General features: G+C 43.3%; 1 protein-coding gene across 5 annotated transcripts; it reads left to right on the top strand.

Moving 5' to 3' along the window:
- Positions 1-343: 343 nt before the first annotated feature.
- Positions 344-19,955, top strand: NFE2L1 (NFE2 like bZIP transcription factor 1). 5 transcript variants are annotated; one of them, XM_077459750.1, is made up of 6 exons: positions 344-821; positions 3,737-4,311; positions 10,759-10,950; positions 11,036-11,107; positions 14,313-14,471; positions 16,564-19,955. In XM_077459750.1, the coding sequence occupies exons 2-6, from the start codon at positions 3,814-3,816 to the stop codon at positions 17,815-17,817; spliced, it is 2,175 nt and encodes a 724-aa protein (XP_077315876.1). In that variant the 5' UTR covers positions 344-821; positions 3,737-3,813; the 3' UTR covers positions 17,818-19,955. The 5 variants fall into 5 exon arrangements, with proteins under 5 accessions (XP_077315876.1, XP_077315877.1, XP_077315879.1 ...); XM_077459751.1 differs by having other exon boundaries at positions 344-804; XM_077459753.1 differs by lacking the exon at positions 344-821 and adding an exon at positions 1,099-1,303.
- Positions 19,956-21,855: the final 1,900 nt, after the last annotated feature.

The following is a 21,855-nucleotide window of genomic DNA, read 5'->3' on the forward strand; positions in this document are numbered from 1 at the left end:
CTCCTACTCATCCCCCCAAACCTATAGCACGTTTGCAGTCACAGTAGCCCCACCCACTCGCCTCCCACAACCTATAGCACATTTCCAGTCACATTAGCCCCACCCACAACCTATAGCACGCTTCCAGTCGTAGTAGCCCCACCCACTCGCCCTTCACAACCTATAGCACACTTCCAGTCACAAAGGCCCCGCCCACTCCCCCCCCCCAACCTATACCACCCGTCCTGTAACACTAGCCCCGCCTCCCCCCCCCCACATGTAACGATCTGACGCAATTTCTGTCAACGGGGTGACGTTGACGCAAGGAAATTTCCAGAACGTACTGACGCAAGACGTAACGTTTTTGCAAGTCACTGTGCAGGGCCTATGCCCCTTCTTCTTTCAATTGTGGCCGTCCTGGGTGTTGGGGCCGTGGTCTTGGAAAGCCGCCGTCCCGCTCTCGTCCCTCTTAGTGACTATAGACGGAGCACAGAGAACGGAGAGCGGCTCACACATCTTATTGGGCTGGGCGGGAGCAAGCCCGTGACGTCATCCGTAGCATGTTGGCGCTGGCTGGTGCTATTTGCCGCCGAGCTGTCAGTGGCAGTTGCGTGGTGTGGCGTGTCTGTGGGAGGTGATTGGTCGGCGCTGGTGATGCCGTATCCTGATTGGTTGCGGTTGTTGCCTCTCAGTCGCTGGCCTGTGTGGGAGATGTTGTTCTGGCGTGTGATTGGTGGGCGGTGTAGGGCTGTGTTGCCGGGTGATGCGGAAGTGTTAGTCGGGGCTGCGGGCGGAGCAGGTGTGGATGCACGCGGAGGGAGATCGGTGAGAGGGACTGATCGGTATGCCGGGGTGTCTCCTCTGCTCGGTCTGGTCACTGTGCCGGGGGGTGAGGGGGACGGATGTACGGATTGTGCCTTATGGAGGTTATGGTCACCCCAATAATACACATATAAGGGGAGTGGTGGCGGGGGACACACCTTAGTGTCGGTGTCACCCCATGTCCTCACCCAGCACAAGAGGGGATTGCTGACTATATACATATATAGGGTGAGGAATCCGCCTGAGCAGATGGCTGGGAGTCAGGCTGATATAACACATGGGAGGAGGAGGGAAGGGACTTTCCAGAGCAGTGATCCGGGGCAGGGAGGGGGCAAAGGGCTCTGCTTTGGTTACCAGAGCCTGATACAGGAGAGAGCAGAGCAGGGATCACCGGCACAGCCTCCATATAACATAGGGATCGGGTAGAGGGACACCAGAAAGGACTGCTTGTGTTATCATTCTGTGATTGATGCAATCACATATCCTCCTATGATGCAATCAAGTAAGGGCTGTCACCGGTTAGGACCGGCTCTATCCAACTTTATACTACACAGGGAACTTTACAGTGATTTTCAGGAAACCCTAAGATTAATTGACTAGAGGTCACTGATTACATTGGGGATCAGTGGGAGAGATGCCCCTTTACGTTGAGGATCAGTGGGAGAGATGCCCTTTTACGTTGGGGATAAGAGGGAAAGATGCCCTTTTACGTTGGGGATAAGAGGGAAAGATGCCCTTTTATGTTGGGGATAAGAGGGAAAGATGCCCTTTTACGTTGGGGATAAGAGGGAAAGATGCCCCTTTACGTTGGGGGTAAGAGGGAAAGATGCCCCTTTACGTTGGGGGTAAGAGGGAAAGATGACCCCTTTACGTTGGGGATAAGGGGGAAAGATGCCCCTTTACGTTGGGGGGAAAGATGCCCCTTTACGTTGGGGGAAAGATGCCCCTTTACGTTGGGGGAAAGATGCCCCTTTACGTTGGGGGAAAGATGCCCCTTTACGTTGGGGGAAAGATGCCCCTTTACGTGGGGGAGAGATGCCCCTTTACGTTGGGGATAAGGGGGAGAGATGCCCCTCTTACGTTGGGGATAGGGGGGAGAGATGCCCCTCTTACGTTGGGGATAGGGGGGAGAGATGCCCCTCTTACGTTGGGGATAAGGGGGAGAGATGCCCCTCTTACGTTGGGGATAGGGGGGAGAGATGCCCCTCTTACGTTGGGGATAGGGGGGAGAGATGCCCCTCTTACGTTGGGGATAAGGGGGAGAGATGCCCCTCTTACGTTGGGGATAAGGGGGAGAGATGCCCCTCTTACGTTGGGGATAAGGGGGAGAGATGCCCCTCTTACGTCGGGGATAAGGGGGAGAGATGCCCCTCTTACGTCGGGGATAAGGGGGAGAGATGCCCCTCTTACGTCGGGGATAAGGGGGAGAGATGCCCCTCTTACGTCGGGGATAAGGGGGAGAGATGCCCCTCTTACGTCGGGGATAAGGGGGAGAGATGCCCCTCTTACGTCGGGGATAAGGGGGAAAGAATTCCCTAGTTCACATTGAGGATCAGTAAGAAGAATACCTCATTAGATTGGGCATCAGTAGGAAGAATACCTCCTTAGATTGGGCATCAGTAGGAAGAATACCTCCTTAGATTGGGCATCAGTAGGAAGAATACCTCCTTAGGTTGGGCATCAGTAGGAAGAATACCTCCTTAGATTTGGCGTCAGTGGAAAGAAAGCCCCCTTTGAGGGTCGGTAAGACAGGAACCCCCTTTACGTTGGGCATCAGTGAGAAGAATTCCCCCTTACAGACCAATAAAAAGATGGTGCTGCTTTGCTTCACTAAGTGCCTTTGGACCTGGAACTTGCCAGACACTGTCATATGGGAAGTCAATCATCTCCCAGCTCACAGAACCCCTAGCAAACTCCGAGGGAGCCCTAGGTAGGGTGGCATGGAATTGTGGTTGAGAATAGCTGGCTTATGTCTTCATAAATGTTCTTTTCTGATGCAACCCCTCTGTAAGTCAGTTTTTTACTTTCACAGCTTCCACTGGTTAGATCAGCCTTTTGTGGAATATTTGGATAGGGGGCGCCAAGTAAACACTAGTGAATAATTGACAGTCTATAGCAATTCATACACTAAGTATTGATTCTAAAAAACACAAATTAAATAGTAAACCTGATAGGTATGAATAAACAGTGATTTGATAAACTAGGTAAACAATGATTAAAAGTTCATATGCTGAACAGTTTGGTCATTCAAAAGATAATCCAGAGCTGTGCTGACAGTCCTTCATCACTTGACAGACAGTTCAGAACTTTTGTTTGGTCACTTTTAATCAACTTATTTGTTTACCTAGTTGATCAAATCACTGTTTATTCACTCCTACCATGTATATTATTTAATTTGTATTTTTTAGAATCAATACTTGGGGTATGACTTGCTATAGACTGTCAAATTATTCACAAGTAGTGTTTACTTGGCGCACATATTTCACATTGTCGGGTTACTTTACTAGATTTGGGGAGCAGCTTCTTTTTTTTTTTTTTTGGTTTCACTTATTTGGCATGAGGTTCACATACTAACTTTATCAAACTTGTTATTCTAGAGGAACCCTCAAAATAACTCAGATCTCGGCTAAAATGAATTCATCAGGGATCAGTAGGAAGAATTCCCTTATTACACTGATGGTTAGGAGGCCACGCTTTCAGATCATTGGTGCCATGCTGAGTGCTCTGCTACCTTAGGACCAGAAATGATGTGGGTACCACCAGTAAGTCTGGCAACAACATAAGGATCCCTAGGGTTCCTCCAGAGTCCTGGTTGAAATGTCTGGGTTGGGATTTCTTCACAAACGTTTTTAATATTTGGCGAAATTATGTGTAAGAAATGTTCTGCGTTGTGCATGGTTTTCATTTCTAATGAGTTTTTTTTTTTTTTGTAAAGGCAATTAATTGGGACTAATTCTAGAGTACACGGAAGTGTAAGTGTTGGGGGTCCCTTTTTCCCTGGGGCTCCCAGACATGCTGTCTTTGAAGAAGTATCTGACGGAGGGTCTTATCCAGTTCACCATTCTGCTGAGCCTGATGGGTGTGCGTGTGGACTTGGATTCATATCTGCCCTCTCACCTGCCCCCTTTGCACGAGATCATCCTGGGGCCTACATCTGCCTATACACAGACTCAGTTTCACAGTCTTCGTGGTACCTCTGAAGGCTATGGGGTTCATCCCAAGAGTGTGGACTTGGATCAGTTTTTCACCTCCCGCAGACTGCTAAGCCGTATGCGTGCATTGGACAGACTGCAGGTGCCCAGCACAGAGCTTGATGCCTGGTTAGTGCACAGGGAAGCTGAGGGCTCTGTGGCTAGTGCTCAGACTGGTTCCAGCCGTTCTACGGACAGTCCTCAAAACCTCCCAACTTCAGAGAGCAGCCTCAGGGACAGCATAGACAATGAACAAGGACATGCATCAGAGGAACTGGGAGCATCTGCTCAGTGTGAAAACACGGAACTTGGAAAAGAGGTAAGAGATACTTTATCAATGTACGATCTACTGTTATATGATTACACCATTTTCAGAGGTTTACATGCCTGGACTTGTACACTGATTTGTTGGATCAGGATTTAGGGAGGATGGTGGTTTTGGAGGAGGAGGGTCAGGGGGTTGTTTTTCTTATGTGTCTGCATTGCAGACTGTTTACATGTCAGACAGGATTAGGGTCACCTTACGTTACGCCATAGTCAAGTGTATAGAAATCCAGTTGGACTTGCCGGTAACTCTATTTCCAGGAGTCTTCCAAAACAGCATGTGACAGTGATTGCGTTTCCTCTCTCCGCAGGAGACGCATCACAAATGAGAATCCTGAGCTGAGATTCCTTCTACCAGGTTTCATGCGATGTGTCTCCTCTGGAAATACAATAACAATCATGTGCTGTCTTTTACGGTATTTGATAACATTTTGTTTACTTTGATTGCTACGTTACACCATGATGAGTGTATGCTTGCATAAGCTTATACTTTGTCAGCCTTTCAGAACTTTTTTACCCCAGAGAAAACGTTATAGTGTGTGTGTGTGTGTGTGTGTGTGTGTGTAATATATACATATATATATCTCTCCCAGTAAAAAACAACAACTTTTTTTGTTTTTTAGATTATTCCATAGCACTGCAGTGAGCATTACACCTGTTCACGTTAGCCCCTGACCTTGTGTAACTTAACCCCTTCCTGCCGACTGCTTTCTGGCAGGTGAACATTCGGGTCATGTGACCGCTGCAATTTGCAGTCACAGTGGTCACATGATCAAAAAGTTCCTGATCACAAGTATGCATCATGAGCTGCCTGCTACCAAGCTGGGGGAGCTCTCTGCACAGTGTGTAAGACACGTATATGTGGCTGCTTGGCATCAAGGCCCACCCGCAGAGAGGCCTCATATGTGCATGAGGCCGGCGCCAAGGGTTGATGCAGAACTTCACCCAAAAAGGGAGGTTCCACTTGTTTTTACCCCCCTCCTTCACTGACACATTTGACACTTTTTGGGGGAAATTAGGTAGTGGGTATTGGGTTTTGACAGGTACCCCTGCTCCCATTTCAGATCAGATTGCTGCAGCGATCTGTGGAAGTTCCCTGCAGACCTGCTTGGGACCTGTGACTGGGACCATTCACAAAGCACGGCATGGCTCGCACAGGAGGTTTCCCTTACCTAAGGTGCTGGTGCCTACACTTAAAACCAATTGAAGCATCGCCTCGGGTGAGGACATTGCTGGATCCCTTGACAGGCAAGTGTCCTATTAAAAGTCAGCAGCTACAGTATTTGTTGCTGCTGACTTTACATTTTTTAGGGGGAGACTGGAGCTCCTCTTTAACATATAAAGTCCTTGTAAAAGTCATACTATCGCTATATTCTGTTTGTACCTAAAACAGTTGTATAAATACAGTAAAAAATAAATCCATCTAAAATCATTTAAGCCAATACCCCTTTTATGTGTTTTTATATAATATCTTAACTTTTCTATAGAAAATGTGGTTAACGTTTTATATAAATGTTCAATTTGCCCTCACAAAGAGGTGTATTACATGTGTATCGCATGTCTTCTTTTTTAGCATTGTGCTGATTCGTTTTTTTTTTTTCTCTTTGGAGGAATGCAAATAGTATTTGTGTACTTTATTTGAATAGACAGATCATAACGTGGCTGTTGGAGATAATGATGAAGGAGCAGACAGCTGTTATTTGTGTCAAATTGGCAGTTTGACCAGAGGGGACAGATTGCACAATATAGAGCCTCTTAGGCAGCAGGGAACACTCATATAACCTGTTTGTGTTGGCAGCACAGATAGACATGACCCATGTCTCACACATATAAGGAGGGGGGAGTCATATGATGTGATGTGCACATTGGCAACATAATGTACTATTTATTACTCTGTGTTTTGGTGAGAGATGGTAACTGGTTCTTTTTTTACATGTGCTTTATGAGTGATCTATCCATGCTTGTGTATTGTATTGCTGTGCAGTGCTTCATGCAGCTGACACAAAAACATGCCAAGATGACATCTTGAAGGACTTTAACATGACAGTGACCTTGAGGGTTTTCTGCCTAGGCAGACAATGCAGTGATTTGCTGTAAGGCTCTGGCCTGCTCCAGAGTACAGACGCTGAATCAGAAGTACATGAAAGCTTCTCTTTCAGCTTTAATATGTATCCCATTGGGATGATATCAGTTTTCCATTGTGCTTTTAGTGCAGGCCATCTGTGCTGGTACCTCATTCTAGTGATGGTATGCATGAACACACCCAGCATTGCAACCTGCCACGTGGATGTTTTAATAAAAAAAAAAAAAAAAAATGTACTCAGCATTAATGGGTACACCCCTTTTGAAAAGTAAGATTTTAATCAATATCTCAATTAACACAAAAACAATTTCCAAAATGTTGACAAAACTGAGTTTGTTTAGCTCATTAAATGAAGGTTAATGATATAAATCGGATTACAAAATCTTCAGTTTTTACTTATTTTAGTTGCTGCAAAAATGAATACACCCCACAACAAACTACTCCATCTAGTATTGTGTATGACCTCCATGATTTGTAAGGACAGCACCAAGTCTCTAGGCATGGAAGGAACAAGTTGGATGGAGAGTGATGCTCAACTTGTCTATTCAGAATTCCCCATAGGTGTTCTATTGGTTCAGATCAGGAGACATACTTGGCCACTGAATCATTTTCGCCCTGTTCCTCTTCGAAATGCAACAGTGGCCTTAGATGTGGGTTTTGGATCATTGTCAAGTTGGAAAAGTGCACGACGACCAAGGGCATGGAGTGATGGCAACATCTTTCAGTATAGAGCAGCACATCCGTGAAATCATGGTACCATCAATGAAATGCAGCAGCCCCACAGAAGGACACTGCCACCACCACGTATCACTGTAGGCAACATGCATTTTTCTTTGTACTACTCACCTTTGCAACTTTGTAGTCATCAGTTCCAGCAGCGATGCCCATTCATTTCAATGTTCAGGAGTTGGGGGAGGAGCGGTATACACCACTCGAAAGATGCTGCTTGCAGGACTTTTTTTTTTTTTTTAACGTCCTGCCAGCACATTTCCTCAGTGTGAAAGCACTCAGGGCTTCCACACAGGCTGCAGGGGAGCCGTTTTGCAGGCACTTTACAAGCGCTATTTTAAAGCGCCTGAAAAACGCCCCAGTGGGAAAGGTGTCTAACTGTTAGATTTTATGAGATGAAGGGGAAAAAATAATCGGCCTAACATATCGGCCCAAAAAAAAAAAAATCGGCATCATATATCGGCCATCGGCCGTGGCGATTTCTAAATATCGACATCGGCCAGAGAAAAACCCATATCGATCGACCTCTACTCTAGAGTCCTAGTAATCGTCCTCTTTTTCAGCATGGGTCCAGGCAAATTCTAGGCAGGTTTTTTTGTTAATGGGCTGTAGTAGAGGCTTCCTTTTGTGGACAACACCCATGCATGCCATTCCCCTGCAGTGTACGCCGCATTGTGTCACAGGAAACCATCATCCCAGTTCGGCTTTTTACTTCTTTAACTGCAGTGAACTTGCATGGCGATTTTCTTCAACCTTTCTCATCGGGCAACTCTCCTCTGAAGGTTGTTAACTTTTGTAGACGACTCTCTGTGAGATGGTTGCAGTTTCATCTTTGTTACATTTTTGTATCACTTTTGCTACAGAATTCTGACTGATGAGTAAAGCTTTGCTGATCTTCTTGTAGCTTTCACCTTTCTTGTGTAAAGAAATGTATTTTCTTTCTCAAGGCCTTGTGACATTTCTCTTCTATGTGGTGCCATTGCTGGCAGCATGAAATGGGAAGGGGTTCCCTTTATAATCAACTGTCAGACACCTGTTTAATATTTTTACATTCAACTGTAGTTGCATTCTTGTTTACTTAGGATTTTGTTGTCTAAAATTTAGCTTTGCTCCTAAAACTTTCATTGGGGTGTATTCATTTTTGCAAAATTGTCTTGAATTAATTTGTTAGAAAAAATACTTTCTAGACTGGTTCACTGCCGCGACCCCAAAGTCGCGCAACTTTGAAGCAATTCGAGGAAATGCCAGTGTAATCTTCCTGTAATGTCTGGTCCAAATCACATCAATTAACATGAAGATCTGACTTCCATTAACCGCTTGCTGACCAGCTGCCGCCATTATACTGTAGCAGGTTGGCCCAGCTGCGCGAATCGCTGTAGGTATACGTCGGCCGCAATGTCCACCAGCCACCCGCGATCTCTCCACAGAGAGCAAGAATGGGGAACTGTCAATGTAAACAATCTCTCCTCCCTCTTCCCTGCCAGTAACATTTTGTACAATCGGCTATTTTTTGTGCTGATTGCTGTAAAAATGTCACAGGTCCCAAGTGTCCGATCTCTCTGTTGCAGTCCCACTAGAAAATCGTAGATCACCACCATTACTAGTAAAAAAATATAAAAATGCCATAAATCTATCCCTTATTTTGGAGACGCTATAACTTTTCTGCAAACCAATCAATTGCGTTTTTTTATTTTGTTTTTATAGCGCAAAAAATAAAAACCACAGAGGGGAGGGGGGATCAAATACCACCAAAAAGAAGCTTTTTTTTGTGGGCAAAAAAGAGCAAAAATTTTGTTTGGGTACAACTTTGCACGACTGCACAATTGTCAGTTAAAAAAATTACCCTTCCAGCTGTGGTGAATCTACAAATCCCATCATGCCTCTGCCTCTAAGTCATGCCGTTCATTGTTGGGGTCTTGCAATGTCTCATGGGACTTGTAGTTTCAGAACAGCTGTAGGGCCGATGTTGGCTACTCCTGTAGTACAGGATTAGGCAGCAGTCATTGACTAAGATAGTCAGATCCCAAGTTGCGGCAGTGTGAGCCAATTACCGTATATACTCGAGTATAGGCCGACCCGAATATAAGCCGAGGCCCCCAATTTACCCCCAAAAAAACTGGCAAACTTATTGACTCGTGTATAAGCCGAGGGTGAGACATGCCTGTCCATCCCTGTGTGTGTGTCCGTCCATCCCTGTGTGTCCGTCCCTGTGTGTGTGTCCGTCCATCCCTGTGTGTCTGTCCATCCATCCATCCCTGTGTGTGTGTGTGTCCATCCATCCATCCCTGTGTGTGTGTGTGTCCATCCATCCATCCATCCCTGTGTGTGTGTGTGTGTGTGTCCATCCATCCATCCATCCCTGTGTGTGTGTGTCCATCCATCCATCCATCCCTGTGTGTGTGTGTGTCTCCATCCATCCATCCATCCATCCCTGTGTGTGTGTGTGTCTCCATCCATCCATCCCTCCATCCCTGTGTGTGTGTGTCTCCATCCATCCATCCCTGTGTGTGTGTGTCTCCATCCATCCATCCATCCCTGTGTGTGTGTGTGTGTGTGTGTGTGTGTCCAGCCTACCTGTGTCCCGAGCCTCCGTCCCGTGCCTTGCCTCCTTGCCTCCGTCCCGTGCCTTGCCTCCTTGCCTCCGTCCCGTGCCTTGCCTCCTTGCCTCTGTCCCGTGCCGTGCCTTGCCTCCGTCCCGTGTCGTGCCTTGCCTCCGTCCCGTGTCGTGCCTTGCCTCCGTCCCGTGTCGTGCCTTGCCTCCGTCCCGTGTCGTGCCTTGCCTCCGTCCCGTGCCTTGCCTTGCCTCCGTCCCGTGCCTTGCCAGGATCGCCGCTCTTCGTCGGCGCCTCGGCGGACATTCTACCATTCAAACGCTGCGCCTCCGCCTTCGCCTGTGATAGGCGGAACACTGAATTTCCCAGCAGCCTGTGTTCCGCCTATCACGGACATCGTCTCATCCTCGTCCGTAGTACGAGGATGAGACGATGTCCGTGATAGGCGGAACACAGGCTGCTGGGAAATTCAGTGTTCCGCCTATCACAGGCGAAGGCGGAGGCGCGGCGTTTGAATGGTAGAATGTCTGCTGTCTGTCTGCTCGACACGCTGATCGAGCAGGCAGACAGCGATGACTCGAGTATAAGCCGAGGGGGGCACTTTCAGCCTCAAAAAAGAGGCTGAAAATCTCGGCTTATACTCGAGTATATACGGTAACAAATTTTGCTTTCAAAGGCCCGCACTTATGGGAGTATTTTGTAGTAAATTGTCCTATAGAAAATGTTGATTCTGAAATGAAAGTAAAGGTTTTCTGACAAATCTGTTGGTGTACTCACTTATGCCGAGTACTGTTTCTAAAAAAAAAAAAAAAAAAAAAAAAAAAGTGTGTGTGTGTGTATATATATATATATATATATATATATATATATATATATATATTATAATATGTATGTATGTGACTGTTTTGTTCTTTTGCTGGTGTATTTGATATCTGCTTTAATACTGTTTTTTTTTTTTCTATTAATACTTTTTTATTTATTTTTTTTATGAATTCTTGGACGACAAAGAATATAACATGCCTGAAAATATGGTACATTTTTTGTGGCTAAAGGTATGTTTTGGTTTTTCACCTTCCAGGAAATTGATCCTATAGATATTTTATGGCTTCAAGATATTGACCTTGGAGCTGGGCGAGAAGACTTTGAGAGTCGCCAGCATCACAAAGACAATGAGGATGCTTGGGAATCGTTGGGTGATAGCTCAGGAAGTGAAGACGTGGAACACAGGTTACAGGTTGATGGGGAGACTGGAGAAAATGTACCACAGGAGGTGAGTGACATTGGCAATGAGCAGACAGGACCATTTGTACCCCCTTTTTTATTTTTTGGAGCGCTGATTGGTGTTGTCTTTTCAGGGCCAGACAGCAATGTCATTGGCAGAATGCCTGAGTCTCCTGGATGACACATTCCAGTTTGATTCTTCAGAGGTAACTGGTGCTCTTTGACATTCGTACTGCTGCTGTTTTTATGTGACCTATTTAACCCTTGCTCATATGAGATTTCAGTTGTATAAGAACAGTGTTTACAGCAAGCTGTCATTTTAACCACTTACCGGGCACTAACACCCTCTTCCTGCCCAGGCCATTTTTCAGCTTTCAGCGCTGTCACACTTTGAATGACACATGTGCAGTCGTGTTGCACTGTATCCAAATTTATCATTTTCTTCACACAAATGGAGCTTTCTTTTGGTGGCATTTAATCACTGCTGGGTTTTTTGTTTTGTATTTGGTCTTTGTAAAAAAAAAAAAACTGATGTGGGCTGATAGGTGGCACTGACTGGCATTGCTAATGGGCACTGATGGCAATGGTGGGCACTGATTTGGTGACACTTTTTTTTCTTTATTGTAATCGGGGCACTAATTACATTCCTACATGCACCCCTGTGAGGAGATGCCGCTGATCGGCACTCCTCTCCACACACTGTCAGCATGAGTTGAGGAGAGCCGATTACCGCCACTTTTACACGTGATCGGACACAGCCGATCACATGGTTAAAGAGCCATGGACGTGCCTCTTTACAGAGATCGGGGTCGTTCCTTGTCCTAGTGGCGTGACAGCGACCACCGCGATGCGCACCCCTGAGAACTGCTGTTCTGGGACGCTGTCATATTACAGCATCCCACAACGAGAGCTGCACCGCCCTGCCGTCATTTGACAGTGGGCAGGCCACAAGCAGTTAAAGGATGTCTGTAGCCAAAACCTTTCTTTTCCCCCAGATTAAAATGGAATGAGCAAAGTTTAGAACCCCCTGTTGTTCGTGTTGCCGTTAAAGAGATTTCTTCCCACTCCCTGACCTGGTGACGCCTCTTTTCAAAAGACAGAAAGTGATGGTAAATCTGCAACAGTGAACAGATAAAAGCTGCTAGGAGTTCTAGCATCCCCCTACTTAATAAACCAAAATTTCTTTGGCTGCTGGAGAGATTCCTTGCTTCCTGTCTGATAACAGGGTTTCACTTGTGTGGATAGCAATAAACTGGGCTGGGTTCTAATCCATCCCCGTTTTCATCCTCCAAAACTAGAAAAAAAAATGGCTTTTAAATTTCAAGGGGTTGTAGAGTCAGTACTGGTGTGTGTGTGTGTGTGTGTTTATATATAAATTTTTTTTTTTTTTTTTTTTTTGTTCTTAATGCATTAAGATAAAAAAAAAAAAAAAAACCTGTGTGCAGCAGCCACCCCAGCACCCCCTAATACTTGCCTGAGCCCCATCACTCTCCAGCAAGGTCCATGAGTGCCTTGGCCATGCAGTACTCTCCTCCTGACTGGCCAAGACACAGCAGTGATGCCATTGTGGTTCCCTCTACTGTAAAAGTCAGTCAGCCAATCAGGAAAGAGGGGGTGAGGCTGAACTGAGGCACCATGTCTGAATGGACTCGGGGAGCTGTGACTTAGCTTGGATGCCCCCATAGCAAGCTGCTTACTGGGGTGGTGTGTAAGTATACTAGGAAAGGAAGGAAAAAATGCACTTGATTGTGGGGGAACATGAAGAGGGGGCCCTGGAGTTGGGCGCTTAAACACTATCGGGCTTCAGAACTCTCATCATGTTTCATCATTATTTGAAAGGTGTTTAAAAGGCTGTGAGCAGCAGGTTTAAAGAAAGCCAATACTCCTATTAACATCTTTACTGACTTTCCAAAATTGTAGCTGGAGAGTGTTTTTAAAGGTTTTAACCTCTTGCTGACTGTCAGCAGTACATTTACTGCTGGTGCATGGCAGCCCTGGGCACCGTTGCATACCCATACGGTGCAGTGCACTTCCTGGTTTAGAGGCACTCATGCGTGTGCCCCCTGCTGACCTGTGCTGTGATTGGACACTGCACAAATTTGTCAGCTGGTTATAGCCAATAATTTTGCCTGTATACCTGCTCATCAGCTATGGCCAGTCACAGCACAGAGATCTGTGGGTTGGTAAACACAAAACACAGGTAGCTAGCTGTATTTCTAGCTGCCATTCAGAACTGAAAGCAAAGAATGAGCAAGCCAGATGACCTGTAAGTAAAAGCAGCACACATACACTTGTTAGGCACACGGTTAACCCCTTGATTGTCCTCCTGAACTCTGTATTAGTGTCACTATCGACATCAGTGTTTCTCACAGCCAGCGTCCGTGCCAGGTTGCCTGCAACATTATTGGTCACACTATAAGTCGCTGATCAACGCCATTATTACCCCCAAATTTGTGTCCCCAAATACGCAGTTTGGTTTTTACCAAAGACATATAGCAGAATACCTTTTGGCCTAAATTTATGAAGAAATTTGGTTTTATTGGATATGTTTTATAACCAAAAGTAGAGTAAAAGTTTTTTTTTTTTTTTTTTTCCAAAATGTTTCATTTACATAATAAAAAAAAACTGTTGGGGATCCAATACCGAAAGAAAGCTCCACTTGTGTAGAAAAAAAGAAGAAAACAATTTAATTTGTGTATAGTGTTGCATGACCGAACAATTGCGGCGCCGTGCCATATATCAAAAAATACCATGGACGTGAAGGAGGTAAAATCTTCCCGAGGTCAAGTAATTAAAGGCTAAGTTCACCTTTTTGTTCGCTTTATTTTTTTATTTTTCCACTTCTCTAAATTTCAGCTCCCCTATGTACCAGTACAGCATTCATGTAAGTCTTTTGTATAAATAAAACATTTTTCTGTTTATTCTTCACTCTTACCTCATTCACTCCATGGATGTTTGAAAATCCTGCTCCATTACATCTGCCTTACTACTTTGACAGACTACATCATGACACAGGAAGAAGTTGACCAGCTGTGAGGGTGGATAATGCAGGGTGTGCGCTAATGAGGTCAGCTGGTCAACTCCTTCCTGTGTCATGACCTAAAATCTGACCAGGAAGTAAGGCAGAAGTAATGGAGAAGTGTTTTTAAACATCCATGAAGACAGTAAGGTAATCGTGGGTAGAATAAATGGAAAGATGTTTTATTTTTTGCAAAAGTACATTAATGTTGGTACATAGAGGAGCTGAAATTTAGAAAAAAACAAAGGGGAACTTTGCTTTTAAGAAAGGTGTCTGAAGCTTGCTAAAAGAGCTATAAATGCTTAGTGAAAACTTGCTGTACACACTGCTTAGATATACTATAGTCCATGTATACAATACTTAGAGCGTAGTCTGACTTCTTCTTTTTGTAGTTTCCAGCTCCTGCCCCAACAATTGCCTTGGATCCAGAGCCAGGCCAGACAGGTTTAGAACAAGCAGATGGTCTGTTGTCTCCATTTCTACCAAATATTGAAACCCCTCTGGACTTAGAAGAGCAGTGGCAGGACCTAATGTCACTCATGGATATGCAGGTACTGACTGATTTGTAATTTTTAACTGAATGCTACCCAGTTTTCACTAATCTAAAACTAGTTATAGCTGAGCTCCAGGCAAATGGCTAAATGCATAGTAAAAATATATCCTATCTGCAATATTTAATTAGGCTTGTAATACAGGCAACCATGCAAGATATTATGGTTGGTGCCTTCACTCTTCTGCACAGCAGCGAAGCAATACAGCTTGGTTACCCCAAACCCAAGACGTCTGATTGGCAAACAAAGGTGCATCTGTTTCTTAGATCCCCCCCCCCCCCCCCCCATTGGATGGATAGCTCTGTGCAAGGTACTGATGGACTATCCGAGGAAGAGGCAATGCAATACATTTAGTAATGTTTCAATAAATACAGTATGTGGCTTAAGTACATGCTGATTTGTTATGTGCCTGGAGATCTGCTTAAAAATGTTCCATTGGAGGGATATCTTTGGAAAACAACATCTGATCATATGATTGAGAATGTTGCTGCGTTTGCGCATCATAAAACCAATGAGCTCAGATTTCATCTGTTGGTGAACCTTAGATTGGCTTGTTTTTTCTTCAGTAATGAGATCTCTCTGCTCAGATTTCAGACCACCATGCAATGTATAGAGTGGTACAAGGCCCCTTTTCCTGCAGGAGTCTGGTTACATTTTATACTCTGAGGCTTCTAAATTATCACTTATGAGGTCTATTTTAGTGGATTTAAAAAAAAAAAAAAAAAAAAAAAAAAAAAAAAAAAGAAAAAAAAAGGCTAGCTACAGTGCAGGTCTTTAGTTCTGGGAAGACATCCATGGATGTTGTCCTAGAACACCCCCCAAACGAACAATGGCGTGCTCTGACTGCTGTGTCCTTAGGACACAGCTGATTGCAGTAAAGGGCCAGTCACAGCAGCCCTTTAACATGTTATCAGCTATGTCCAATCACTGCTGATCACATGTAATCAGTCTTGCCACACTGTCTGAGAAAAGGAAAAAGGAAAGCCGATAATAGGCAAAGCTGTCAGCACATTGTTTACACTGATAATCGGCACTGATCATCAATGACCTGATTAACCTTACCCAAAAGTGAAGAAAAATTACTTATTTGCAAAATTTTATAACAAAAATTTTTAGGTCTTAATTATTATTATTTTTTTTTTTTTGCCAAACAAAAAAAAAAAACCCAGTGGTGATTACATACATAGTAGGTAAGGTCGAATAAAGACAACAGTCCATCCAGTTCAACCTATGCAGGGGTGTGCTTGTGGAAAAATAATTTGCCATATCCCCCTTGTTAAATACCACCAAAAGAAAGCTCTGTCTCAAAAAATGATAAAAATGTAACTTGGGTACAGTTTTGCATCACTGTGCAATTGTTGTTCAAAGTGCGACAGTGCTGCAAATTGGCCTGGGCAGGAAGGGGGGTGAAAGTGACCTATATTGAAGTGTTTAATATCCCATACTTCTCATTTATTATTATTTTAAAGTGTACGTTCAGCTTTACATAACATCTGTAAGGTGACCATGCATTGGACCCCCCCTTCCCACCCGGTCCCTCTGTACCAGATTGCTACTATCACCCGCTGTCGGACACTGAAAAACTGCTTCACCGGTCTGGGGATTTGAAATCCCGTTGTCTTTCACGCCTCTCCTCGCAGTGCTGACAGTATGGGCTAGATGGCTTCTGATTTGTCAGCTCCGTCCATGTGACAGTGCTGACCAATAAGAATCCCTGTAATCCATACTGGCTAAGCAATATGGACATGAGATTAAGACGCAGGGGTTTCAAATCCCTGGATCAGTGAAGTGGCTTTCGGTGTCTGACAGCGGGAGATGGTAGCAATCTGGTACAGCTCATTGGGAAGGGGGTCCAATGTAAGGTCACCTTACAGATTTTCTGTAAAGGTGAACTTGCACTCTAGGGTCATGAATTCATACAACATAATTTTATAATGTGGAGTGTAGACTTATACAAAGCTTTCTTGTCGCAGTCAGCTGAGTGTCCAAAGTCTCCCTCTACGCGCTTCCCAATAATAGAGCAGTGCCGTAGATGTGTATTGCTTAACTGTGCTCTCATTATTAAATTTCCTAAACTTGTTTCCTTTCATAGCCCATGGACATCAACGGTTCATCTGAGGACCCCTTATATCTAAGCATGGACCCATCGCTCCAGCAGAATGAAGGCATCAATCAAACAGCTTTTCAGGGTTGTTCTCAAAATATGTCGGTCTACAGTCCCCCTATCGAGCATTTTGCTGTCCCAGAATCCCCACTGCCTCAGCTGTCCTCTCATAACTCTACTGACCTGAATTCCACTTTTGGGTTTACAAACTTTTCTGGAATTTTGTTTCCTTCCCAGCAAAATAGTACGGCTAATGTAACGGCTACTAATGTCCTGCAAGACCCACTTAGCGGAATCCTGGATGAGGCTTTGCTGGATGAAATTAGCCTCATGGAGCTAGCAATGGAGGAAGGATTTAGCCAAATGCAGGCATCACAGCTTCAAGAAGAGCTAGATTCAGATTCTGGGCTTTCTCTGGACTCTCACCGTAGCCCAGTGTCACCTAGTGGGTCTGAGACCTCTTCATCTTCCTGCTCCTCTTCCTCTTCCTCCTCTTTCTCAGAGGAGGGAGCTGTAGGATACAGTTCAGATTCTGAGATGGTGGAGCCTGAGGAGTCAGAGTCCATTGGTTACCAGCCAGAATACAGCAAGTTCTGTCGCATGAGCTCTGAGGACCCTAGCCGATTTCAACGCTTGCTCTTTCTTGAGCATGTTGGGCACAATCATACCTACAATATGATTCCTGAAGAGCCAGAAGAGGAGCCTGAACCTTCAATGGGAAGAGGCAGCAGAAGATCTTCAGGGTTTATAGACCGTCAAGCAGGGAGAGATGAACAGAGAGCAAGAGCTATGAAGATTCCCTTTAGTAATGAGAAGATTATTAACCTACCTGTAGAGGAATTTAATGAACTGCTGACCAAGTACCAACTTACTGAGGCACAGCTTTGCTTAGTGCGAGATATTCGCAGGCGAGGAAAGAACAAGATGGCAGCTCAGAACTGCCGCAAGAGAAAATTGGACACCATTCTCAACCTGGAACAAGAAGTGAAGCGTTTAAGTCGAGAACGCAGCTCTCAGTTGAGAGAAAAAGGTGAAAACTTGAGATCACTCCAGAGAATGAAGCAGGAAGTGGAAAGTCTTTATCAGGAAGTGTTCAGCCAGCTTAGAGATCAAGAAGGTCGGCCATACTCTCCTCAGCGATACGCCTTACACTACACCAGCAATGGCAACATAGTACTCATGCCACGCAATGCAGAGGGCCAACAAAGCCGACGTTCAGAGAGGAAGGATCGGAGGAAGTGATGTATATGTATTTGAACTTTGGGAATCTTACAGGACAGCGGGTGTGGGCTGTGCTTTCATTCAGGTCTCTGTATCAAACCTTTCACATAAGACTGACCCCATTGAGTGATGAGGTAGACGTCGACACATACTGAGGGCCAGGAGCTTTGTCCTGTCTGTATCTGGGCCCCGTCTGTCCAGGAATGAGGAGGAGGCCAGCTGGGCCTGTGGACAGAAGCATGCCCAGGAATCGTACAATTAAGCTGATAAAAGGGAGGTTGAAAACCATTTTCCTTTTTAGTTCTTGATCCTATAATGTCTAAAAGTTTTTAGGCAACAATGTCAGGATATGAAGAGTCAGTTTGCATTGGGCCCGACCTGTCCTTTTTTTAAATGGATATCTGGGCACAGTGCTATAGGATGGTCCCTGTAGTATATGAAGTGATTTGGGACAAGCAACCTAACTGATAGTCTGGACTCCTGAGCCTCCTAAAAAAAACAAACAAAAAAAAAAACAAAGGTGTCTTTGAAAAATGGTTGTGAAAATATATATATATATATATATATATATATATATATATATATATATATATATATATATATATATATATATATATGTGTATATGTATATGTTTTCTTTGTTGTGTTCAGCTTTATGAGGCTCAGAGATTCCTGGCAAAGATAACTGTTTGCAACCTTAAAATATTAGCAAGTCATTTCATTTTTAATTCTGCAATCCAGTTTTTAACACTTTTAAGAGCTGCTTGAGCCCCCAAATTGCCAGACAGGGCATGACCTGATCACCAAAAGGCCATGTGCCAGTGGTAGCAGCATCCAAGAAATCCCGTGGAAGGAGGCAGGATGGTCTATCTGTACTATGAATTCCTATGTTGGTTAGCAGGAATTGTTCCTTGAGGGATTAGAAGTCAGTAACTGAATCCTTTGCTCATTCTATAAAATTCACGTGATCAGTTAGGTTTAGAGTTTGCCGAGTATAACTATGCACGTTCCATAATACATCATACTGGAACTAGAACAACAATGTATGGAAGGCTTTTTTTTTTTTTTTTATTTAATTTTTTTTTTTTTTATTTGGAATAAACTGATTTTGTGATAGACTCTCTAAACCAAATACTGTGTGTGTTCAGTTTGTGTGGATGAAAAAAAATTGATACTAGGATCTATTTTTTTAAAATATCTGAAGGAAGAACACTTTCAGATACAATGGGGGTTATTTACGAAAGGCAAATCCACTTTGCACTACAAGTGCACTTGCTTTAAATCTGAGGGGTAGATCTGAAATAGGACCGAAACAACTAATCGATTTACTATTTTCATAATCGATTAATCGGCCAGTAACACAATGGGTTAAAAAAAAAAAACTAAAATTAGCCCTTTATAGTACAAAGAGCAAATAATCGCTGCTGTAAATATTACATTCACTGAAAAAAGAGCCCCTTACAGTACCGATTTGCTCTTTGTACTATAAAGGGTTCATTTTATTTATTTTTTAACCCCATTATTTTACTAAACGTCTTAGACCTGGTTCACATGTGTGTGTGTGTTTTTTTTTTTTTTATTTTTTTTATTTTTTTTTGGTGCTTTTTGCAGAAACACACTACAGTTCATTTACATGGTTTCTATGAGACATGTTCACATCTATGGTTGGGTATTTTTTTTTTTTTTTTTTTTTTTAGCCGCTGCGTATTTGGAAGGGGTTAAGGACTTTCAACGCAAAACGGTGCTTTTTTTGGTTCAATATACTTTAATGGAGAAGCTGCAGACAAGCTTGTAGTGTGTTTTTGCAGCAATTTGTGTGTTTGTTTTTATCTGCCCAACAAGGAATTGGCCAAAAAAAAAGCATAAAATAATGCAAATCGCAGCAAAATCACGCTATCAAAAAGCACGGTAGAAACATCAAAAGCAAACTGCATAGGTGTTTACTGAGCCTTATGCTGGCCACAGGGATCAATTTTCAGATGAGAATATTCAGACAAAAAAATCTTTGTACGTTCGCTGAATGAATGTACGTTTGAAAATTTTCACTTGCGTTTAACATTCTGTTTTAAAATGAATGTAATGTCTGAACGAAAACCACATACACTGCCTGAAAATTCCTTTTTTTTTTTAAATAAATAAATTTGATCCGTGTCTGATAATATTTACCAGCTTCAACCTCTAATAGTATATACAATATTTTTCTTCTGTCTGTTATTCTCAGAGTGGATTTGAGATTTTTGCTCCCTAACCATATAGTTATTGATATTTAAGAATAAATTGACTTTTTTTTTTTTAAACTTTACATTAACTAAATTATACACCACACTTTTTTTAAAGGATAATTGAATTGGCCAACTAATCGACTATGAAAATAATCATTAGTTGCAGCCCTGATCTGAAATGAGGGGAAGCTCTGCTAATTTTATCATCCAATCATGTACAAGCTAAAATGCTTTTTTATATATATAATCTTCCTTGCATGTCCCCCTCAGATCTACAGCTAGTGCAGAGTGGGATTTGCCTTTTAGTAAATAACCCCCAGTATCTTGCCATACAGTAGCCAGCCATATCAAAGCCTATCTCCCTCTGCTTTATTTTTTTAATAAATAGTTTGGGCCACTTTTGCCCAAAAATACTATTTCCTTTGCTAACTGCTGTGGCCACTGTCAGCTCTGTAAACCACTTCCAAGCACTTTGTTTACATGTAACGATCAGTATTTTATTTATTTTTTTCTAGAAAATGTCCCCCCCCCAAAGTAATAATAAGTATAATATAAATGCTTATTTTAAAGCAGAGGCCCTATAAAATATTGGAAGGGGTTGTCGTATGGTATTTGTGCAGTGCTTTTTCATATGCAATTTTTTTGGGAACAAATACACACTTTTTTTTTTAATGTAAAAAAACACAATACATAACCTGATTGGTTGGAAAATATAAAAGATGTTGTGCAAAGTAACTACAAAACAAATGGACCAGCGCTCAATGGGTTGAAGAGTAAACACAGCAGACATTAGGTAGGTATAAATCAATACCTTGCAGTTTAACAGAAGATACAAGGAGCTGACGGCAGTGGGGATTACAAAAAAAAAACTCCTGCAGCATATGGGGGGGGTGCCAATACTCCTGCACTGTGGCCGAATGTGGAGCATGCTCGCCAGTGTTTGGGGAAGGGCTGGAGGAGAAAGCGGATATAACCACTGAAAGACCAGTTAAGTACGGGTTTGTCATTGGTTGGGAAGTGGAATCTGTTGTATACCGTGCTTTGTTCTGGTAGCAACATAGGGACTTCCTGTCTTCTGCTGGAACCGAATCAAATCGGGCTTTTATCTGTGAATACAAGGTGTTTTCTGAATGGTGGAGATTGTGATGTCATCTCCCTGCCTCTCCACCTTGGCCATTTAGAGGAAAACTTGTATTCATTGATAAAAATACAAAGAAAAGGTTCCAGTGGATGCGCTAAAGTCTCAATATGACCCCAAGACAATGAGGACAGTGAAAAAAAAATAATCAGTACTGATGCACAGGGTGATAAAAATACAAGGCTTCCTGTGAATGGCTGAAAATCAGGAAGTCCCTGTACTGTTGCCAGAACACAGTGTTGTATTTTAGCCAATGAAAAATACAGTTTATAATCCAATAGATTCTCCCGACTATCTAGTATTAAATGAATCGTGGCTGCTTTGGGGGAATTGTAACTGATCAATATCTCTGCGCACAGAACTTCCTAAGCCCTAAAACAGAACTTTTCATACTTTTATTTATAGTTTTGTATGTTGGTAAAAAATCATGAACCGCTGCAGGTAGATGCAAGGGGTAAAAAAATCTTGTTGGGGTATTCAAAAGGATATTTTTTTTTCTAACCCCCTGCATCTAGCTGCAGGTTCATGATTTTAAATTTTTGCCAAAATATGTTAACGTAGAATAAGTGCACAGAGCTAAAAATAGCACGTTGGCAAAAATGTAAAAATCATGAACCTGCAGGTGCTAAAAAATAGTCTGGTAAGGGTTTTTAAAATTTGAGTTTTCCACTAAGAGAAATATTTATTTACTTATGACCA

This window comes from Lithobates pipiens, unplaced genomic scaffold (genome assembly GCF_037356315.1).
Source record: "Lithobates pipiens isolate NorthernLeopardFrog02 unplaced genomic scaffold, aLitPip1_a1.2 Scaffold_28, whole genome shotgun sequence".
Taxonomy (NCBI): Eukaryota; Metazoa; Chordata; class Amphibia; order Anura; family Ranidae; genus Lithobates; species Lithobates pipiens.